The sequence below is a fragment of the Anoplophora glabripennis genome, unplaced genomic scaffold (assembly GCF_000390285.2).
Source record: "Anoplophora glabripennis isolate ALB-LARVAE unplaced genomic scaffold, Agla_2.0 scaffold543, whole genome shotgun sequence".
NCBI lineage: Eukaryota > Metazoa > Arthropoda > Insecta > Coleoptera > Cerambycidae > Anoplophora > Anoplophora glabripennis.
Window position 1 is genome coordinate 245,297 of NW_019416617.1, and position 8,707 is coordinate 254,003.

At 34.8% G+C, this 8,707-nt stretch overlaps 1 protein-coding gene across 1 annotated transcript; it reads left to right on the top strand.

The window, feature by feature from the left end:
• The first annotated feature begins 230 nt into the window (after positions 1 to 230).
• Positions 231 to 4,955, top strand: LOC108914425. The gene is made up of 2 exons (XM_018720240.1): positions 231 to 513; positions 4,198 to 4,955. The coding sequence occupies exons 1-2, from the start codon at positions 295 to 297 to the stop codon at positions 4,399 to 4,401; spliced, it is 423 nt and encodes a 140-aa protein (XP_018575756.1). The 5' UTR covers positions 231 to 294; the 3' UTR covers positions 4,402 to 4,955.
• The last annotated feature ends 3,752 nt before the right edge of the window (positions 4,956 to 8,707 follow it).

The following is an 8,707-nucleotide window of genomic DNA, read 5'->3' on the forward strand; positions in this document are numbered from 1 at the left end:
GTGCCCCGGTTTACGCCGCCCAATGATTGCTGTATAGTTGCACCCTGTAAAAGCGTCTAAGGCGTTAGCTTTAGAGTGGCTAAAAGTATTGTTTCCGCAAGTGTGAACTATCGTGTATGTTCACCGTTCCAACAGGCAGTGGTAGTCTCGCGTTAGTCACCAGACGCGCTATCTTATTTATAAAATCAGTCAGTCCCACCGCGGATTCTCATTAAAAAATCGGCAATTGCGCGTCCTTCTACCGCAGAGAAAGTTGCACAGCATCATCCAGTCGGGCTTGAGTTATTGGCGAGTATGTATCGTTTCGCGGTTCTGTCGTGGCTCGTGTTCGTTTTCTCTGTCGGTTTCATTTTCTGCGACGAGAATGAGATGATGAAGAAGGAGTGGATTAACCACCAGCACCGGGTGTCCCACGTCGCATTTCCTTGCGAGAAGCCCCAGAAGCGGACGGTGGACTTCAAGGAGCTCGTGGACAACGACACTTGGGCCGAGGTCGACGTCGAGGACGTTAATGTAAGTTCATGTTTTGACTGGGACAAGAGTATTGCAAATTTAGTTCCATTGTGTGATTCCAATTGTAAGCACATGTAAAACAATGAGTTTTAAAACTTTACCACATTGTTTAGTAAGTAAACATGTTACTATTACTTTTAAACTATAGCTTACATTGGCCTACAAATGTAAAACCTGTTTTACATGTATCTGTTATTGTTCATGAAATAGGTTAAGAATTTGTATATTTGCGGTGTCGCTTTAAACATTTTTTTTATAATTAGGGCAATTTATGAGCCCAATTTCAAGATTGCCAATTAATTACGATAACAGTAAACTACAAACCCATAATAGATGCAACTAGAATAATGAACACACATATACCTTTGTGTCAAAATTGTTTAGAGCAACAAAAATTGATATTATTGAATAATCAGAGTGTTTCCTGAGTTATTTTCATATGGACACCCCTGTTTGGATGGATGTAGGAAGTTTATTTCTTCTAATCTCTAACCCATCTCCTTCCTTTGCGAGCTTCCTCAATTCCTGTAACGTGTTTCCTTTACACCTGTTTCCTCTATTTTTTCTCCATGATTTTCTTTCGTCTTCTAGCTGTTCTCTGTTATTAGTGTCTTGACAATATTGCCGCTGTCCATTCCGATTAGATGCCCATAACAAGCCGCTAACAATTGGACAATATCTTGATCAATTTATTGGGTAAGTTATGTAAGTACTTAACAATTAAACCTTCTTTACAATTTCCAAATTTGTATTCAATAAATCGAACAAGAAATTGGCTAAATTATATTTGTGCATGTGGCTACTATACAGGATGATTAAGTCGTAATGTCAATAACTTTAAGAGGAGATAGGGAAAATGAGTAGAGCACAAATACGCGATTAAATGAATTTTAAAATGCATGTTTACGCATATATTTTCAAATTATTATATAAACCACTTTGCGGACGCTCCTGACCGCTGACCTACATCGAGAGTGAATCTTGACCTACCATACTGTACGGTCATTAACCTAGCTTTTACGGTGTCTTTAATAGTGAACGGCAAAAGATATTTTTTTATATTTTCAATACTAAGTTTTATTTATTTGTTAATAAATACATTTGTATTAGAATAATGATTGCAAGACGACTGGGGAAATCAGCTGTTTCGCTTCATTGTTCGGACACTCTGTGGTTTTACAAGGTTTAAAAGTAATTTCTTTTTCAATTTTCTGCTTTTGTTAGGCCTTCCTAACACGGGATTAAAATTAATGACATTATTGCTGAATCATCCTGTATATCAACCGTTGATCATGTTCCCATTACAAAGTGTATCAATAAATGATAAATTCTATTAACATCAAAATGGAATAGCGGAAAACGCTTGCCACCTCCCAAGCAATATTTTATCGGTTGATAGCCATGTTTGCCTCAAAATATCAAGTTCAAGTTTTTTTTCATAATAACAAGTCGATAATTAAGTCAGTAAATCGTTCGAAAGTGAAGCCAAAGTGTGATAATCTTTGTTGTTATTTAATGGTTTTTTTTCGGAGAAGATAAACATACATGGTGTCTCTCAGTGACGGCCCATTAGAATTATTATTTCAGAGACTACTTCGATTTGAATTTTGAAAATTTGGGATACCGGGTTTTCGGGCATGCCCTTCTCAAACTAAAATAATGGCGTCCACGTACCACTTCCGGTTATACCGGAAGTCGCCATCAACTTGCTTATTTTAAATGGAACACCCTGTATATTATTGCAATTTTGGATTATACGTATTATTTTAGGTGGACTTTTATGAAGTTTCCATATTTCTAAAATTAACCGTTTTCGAGATACATATTTAATTTTTTTCAAAAAAAATGGAGAGAAACAGTGACTAGCTTCAAACCTTGTGTATTTTATAGTAAGAAAGATAAAGCAACAATATTTATAAAAACTTCACAGCTATCCTCACTAGAAATTGTATAATATTAGGTTAGGGATAACTTAAAAACTAGAAGAGATAGGTATAGGGAACCCTAAAAGAGAATAAGATTGTGTATCAGAATATAGAAAAACATACAGGGTGTTCCATTTAAAAAACCGACTTATGAAGGTTTGAAGTTAACTAAACTCGGCATTAAATTTCTAGCACCCTGTATGCAATTAAGCCATTTTGAAAGTATGGATGGGAAGCTTAGGGGTCTAGCTATCCCCCCTATAAATATTGTTGCTTTATCTTTCTTACTATAAAATACACATGGTTTGAAGGTAGTCACTGTTTCGCTCCATTTTTTCGAAAAAAAATTAAATATCTCGAAAACGGTTAATTTTAGGAATAGGGAAACTTCATAAAAGTCTACCTAAATTAACACGTAGAATCCAAAACTGCAATAATATATAGGGTATTCCATGATGACGACTTCCGGCATAACCGGAAGTGGTACGTGGACGCTATTATTTTAGTTGATAAGGGCATGCCCGAAAACCCGGTATCCCAAATTTTCAAAATTCAAATCGAAGTAGTCTCTGAAATAATTCTAATGGGCCGTCACGTCACCGTGAGACACCCTGTATATTATTCAAAATAGGGTAAATTATAAATAATTGCCACAATAAATTATTTCACTTATTATTTTATAATTGTAAAAGCGTCAAACATTTTGTGAATAATTTTTGAAAAGTAGGTAAAATTTGGAGTTCTACAGGCTACGTGGCAACATTTTTCTATTAAACAGGATGTAACTGAAATACTTGACCACATACAGCTGATTCGACAACGAAAAAGGCACCCCGAAAGCCGTCTTTTCGAGATGTGGGCTGTTCAAAATTAATAAAAAACTACTATTGTTTGTTTTAAGTTGAAAACAGTTGAGTGAGGTACACCCTATGTCGGGGAAATTTTCAAGGCTTGCGTTTTACCAATAAGAGTTCTCTGTGGGAAAATTTCAACGCGTTGGTATACATAATTTGTGGTTAACAAAACTGAACTCATTGAAGAGCGATTATATATTCCCAGCACGTTATTATTAAGATGTCAATTCATTAATGTTGATACTACATTCCGGGGGTCAAGGTTGCATCGCTCAATAGAATACATTTTTTTTAACGTTAACTGAATACTACACGCAATATTATAGTCTTGCTCGGTTCGTTAAAGATATAAAACATTTTAATTGATTCTATGAGGTCATGCGTGCTTTAATTTTCAATTCCTCGATTTTAATTTTCGAACTTGCCTTGCCCAAATTTTCTATATTGTAAAATCGTGTAAAGAAATGTATTTCCTTAAAAACACTGGAATGTTTTTCCACACTGACACACAAAAAAGCGTTGACACATAACAGTTGATTTGAAAAGGTAACAACTGGCAACGCTGACAGTGCATTGATACATCTTACCAAGCTAATTTCGGGTGGTCCGGCAGACAGGACTCATTTATTTGATTAAAAGAAATACAATTTGGCATCACTGCGTTGCGTTGTTGTGCTAGAGCATACGCGCGTAGGCAGATTCTATGACGATTTAAGAGTGTGACGTCACTAAAGGCACGTGTATAGTATTTAAATAATTACAGTAATTTCATGTTCATTATTCTGGTTGTATTACAGGCAATGGGAAGCTACATTTAAGGCACTAATTACTAAAAATGCTTATGACGGAAACACCAAATAGATTATAATAAATTTGAAACAACCATAAAACCCAGTTATTTTCAGGTCATACCTCGTAGGACCGTCCTGCAAAGGTGCTTCTCGGCAGGATCTTGTCGGGGAAAGCTCAGCTGCCTACCTTCGAAAACAGAAAACCGTCACCTCATCTTCGCCATTGAAACTAATGGCAAACCAATAAAATTCAAGAACGTCACCGCCACCGATCACATATCGTGTATGTGCCAAGCGGACACAAACATACCCAAGTGACTAGCCGATGGGGTCTGTGACAAACATTCCATGCCAAAGCAAGATGACGAGGCGCCCTCTGGTGGCGAACCCTTGACGGGAAATGGTACGCCACCATGCACGGCTATCGCGATCAGAATCAAGTTGGCGGTCCTTGTTTCTCTTTTGTTTTCATAGTTTTGAATCTGTCCATGCTCTTGTTACGTCAAGCGAGCTGTCTGCGGGCTTTGTACCTTACGATTGCGCTGCTTGATTTGGATGAGTGCTGCTACATTGGTTGTCCCTTACGCCCTTATTGGTGCGACGGCGCTGTGATTGGATCTGTGATATTAAGTGTATTAAATATTTATTTGTCTGTTGAGTACTTACTATTTCAAGTGACTTGGATATAAACAAGTCTTCCTGTACAGAGTATTAATTAGTATCGACTTTATGGCTTTGGGAGTATATAAATGTTGTTGTAAAAAGACTTTATGTTGATGTAATTTTAAATACTGTCGTGGAAACGTAATTTTTAGCGAAAAACTTTTTAAAATCCTGAACCATATTTTCGAAATACCTTGTAAGTATATTTTTATCCAGTTATTCTTACTTTTTATATATTTATTATAAAATATCGTTCATTGTTGTATGTTAAATAAAGTTTTGCTTACGTTTAATGCGTCTATTATTTATAGCCTGGTCAAAATAGACATTTCAAATAACGAAAATTCCGACAGAGCTAAATTTTGGTGGAGACTTTGGGTACACCATTAGAAATAAAGTGTCAAAAGTCTCCTTCGATCCCATATGTGCTAAAAAAGTTATTCGGGGTCAAAGGTCAAAATTTGAGGTTTTTTGGATTTTTTTCGAAAACGGTAAGTTTTATCAAAAATGTAGCCCTGACAAAAATTATAGATCTAAAAATTATCTACAAATATGGTCCATATACTTTTTTTTCTAAGAACCACCATTCCTGAGATATCGTGATTCTAAAAGTTGAAGGAGTCACGTTCTACATGATATGCACACATATCCACACCACCTACCTGTGAGGTAGTATACTTTGACGCGTTTTTTTTTAACGTGGTTTCCCCGGTAGGCCTACTCCACGAACTGTTATGACGGAATTTTCAGAGACAATACTCTTTTAACTGTATGATGATTATTGATATTGATATTGGTTATTGACTTTAACTGTAGTTCTGATTTCTTTTGATATTTTAATTGGATTCATACTCTTCAAAATCGACTTCAACAGTCATGTCTTCTTCTTCTCCTTCCTCTTCTTCTTGCTGGATGTTCATAAATTGTTCAAATGAAGATGAATCGGCTGTCTCTTCATCGAAATCACATTAATCTTCGTCTGTTGTATTCAATTGGACATTTGAGCAAGACTGGCTTTGGTACACGCTGGAGAACACAGTAACCCTACTCTTCTACAGCCACATTTAGCACTACAACCTTTTTTGCAAATGCAAAAAATAGAGTTTAGGAGTTTTTCCAGAGCAGGTGGAAGTAAAGTTTGAATCAGTTCCAAAGTATTAACTGTTAATTTCCAACCCCAGTCTTCTGGGTTTAGTTGATTGCCTAGCCATGTCTGAACTTGATAGTATACTCGATACAAGTGTTGATTAGCAGAAGCCGATGTTAGAGGAAGACAAGATAGTTGTACTTGTTTCTTGTTTCGTGTATTTTTTACAGAAGTTAAATATCTATATTTATCTATACAATCAATTTTTTTTGGAGCTCCTTAACAGCAAGGAGAAAGAGAATTCCTTTTGTGATTATTGTTTGAGGTGAAAAATCAATTTCTGCAATCAATCAAATATTTTTTTCCAAATAATTTTAATACTGATGTTTTACCCCTTCTGAACATTGCTGATGTAGTATCGCAGCCGGTTATCGCATGTAAAAATATGATATGGTTTTGGCATTTTGGATAAGCAGGTAAACTTTTTGAAGAATATATTTCTGTTCGCTGTTGAGCCTTTCTAGGTTTTAAAAAGTATATAATTTTATCAACTGGAGTCCTTGCAGTGAGTAGTATTAATAAGCCAACATCTTCACCAACTACAATAGTTGTATTTGTTGCATTAAATTGTTCTATTGCTGTTTCAATTATAAGGACATCTGTTCATTTTGACTAAGGGACTGAGTATCTTTTGAGTGTATACTCTCAGAATAGTATAGTTTATACATACAAGAGACACAAATAGGCATTTTTACTTGCATTAAGTGCCTGACTATGTATATACGTGGCATATGTGTGCATATTATGTAGAACGTGACTCCTTCAACTTTTAGAATCGCGATATTTCAGGAATGAAAACCATTTTTGTAGATAATTTTCAGATCTATATTTTTTGTCAGAGCTACTTTTTTGATAAAACTTACCGTTTTCGAAAAAATCCAATGTTTACTTAGTTTTAAAATCTATATAATAATTATTAATTAAAATAGTAAGCTGTATGTAACTAGGAAACACTTTCTGTCAATAATATAAATAAAAATAATAAATGTCTCGATAATTTGAATTTTGAACTATTTAATACAAGAACTCGATAAAAACCCAACAAATATACAGTCCACTCACAAAACAATAAAGAACATGGTCCTTCGAGCCGGATAGAAGAAAATTAGCGAACAGAAGCAGTACTCGATAATCAGTGAGTTAGCCCATTTTGCTTTTGGTCTTGGTTTGGCTGATTGTGCTTGTATTGCCGTATATCACGTAAGATTTGTCACGTTATAATCATTTTCTCAATTTCTCGGTATAAAAATACTTTTACTCGATTAATACTTTAATTTCACGATTTTATTGCTGCTCGATACTTATTCCTCGATTTACGCATCAAACAAACCATCACAATGTCAAACGAACAGATGGAAATGGAATTAAAACCATTAAATACCAGGCGTGGGCAAATAAAAGCTCAGTTAACACGATTTTCCACTTTCTTAGATAAATTTGCTTCAGATAACATTTCTATTTCTCAATTAGTGTCTCGTTTAGAAAAAGTAGAATTACTATGGGTAGATTTTGATAACGTTCAATCACAAATCGAATTAATCGAAGAGTCCGAAGAACAATCGATGCAAAGAGAACATTTTGAAAACACATTTTTTGATATAACTTCACGTGCTAAGGACATAATTTCGTCCGAAAATATATCAGTAAAAGAATCCTCTATTAATAATACAACAAATTCATTTGTTCAATTGCCTTCCATTAACTTACCTAAATTCGATGGTCAGTATGGGCAATGGCTTTCATTCAAAGATTCGTTCAATGCGTTGGTAAACAGAAACACTAATATAAGTGCAGTGCAAAAATTCTTTTATTTACAGCTCTCTTTAACCGGTGCAGCGTTGAAAGTAATTTCGGAATTAGAAGCTACCGAAGCAAATTACAATATAGCGTGGAAATTGTTAGAGGAACGTTTTGAGAATAAAAAAGTCATATGTCACTCGCACGTCAAAGCCATTTTTGAGTTGCAAAGTCTCACTAGGGATTCGTTACAAGATACGCAAAAATTATTAGACGATTATAATAAACACATCAGAGCATTAAAAAATCTAGGTGAACCAACAGAACAATGGAGTACTTTATTATTATATCTCATATATTCTAAATTAGATCGAAATTCGCAAAGAGAGTGGAGCAAAGAGTGTTCAAAGTTAAAAGACATAAAAATTGATAATCTTATACAGTTTTTAACAGAAAGGTGTCATTTTCTAGAAACTGTTGAAACAAACAATAAACCTCCATTCAAAAATTTATATACACATGCTCACGATAAACAGCGGGAAAACATTTTATCTCACGTCTCTCAAACCGGTCCCATATGTTATTATTGTAAAGGTTCACATTACATTTACGGTTGCAAAAATTTTGAGATGCTACCAGTAAAATCTAGATACAATGAAATAAAAAACTTAGGTTTATGTACAAATTGTCTTAGAAAGGGTCATTTAACGTATGCATGTAAATCATCTGGATGCAAAAAGTGCCAAAAAAGACACAATACCCTTCTTCACTATGACATTAACAACGGTAATCAAATAAAAAGTAATCAAGATAAAGGTAACACAGCGAACGTACAAGAAATTACCGGTACAAATACACCTAGTAGTAGTACAAATTCAAATGCACCTAGTAGTAGCACCAATTCAAATGCGATAGCTTCTGTTACAACAGAGCCCGATGCGCAAAATTTAGTATTGTTAATGCATAATAAAACAAGTCTTCATTCTCGTCAAGATTGTCACGTATTATTATCGACAGCAATCATAAATGTTTTTGATTGTCATGGTCACCTCGTTAAGGCTCGTGCAATTTTTGATT

Bases quoted from the DNA above. Each gene is read 5' to 3' on its own strand.
- LOC108914425 (XM_018720240.1), top strand. From the start codon at position 295: ATGTATCGTTTCGCGGTTCTGTCGTGGCTCGTGTTCGTTTTCTCTGTC. The intron at 514-4,197 runs GTAAGTTCATGT...AGTTATTTTCAG, and splicing joins TCGACGTCGAGGACGTTAAT to GTCATACCTCGTAGGACCGT.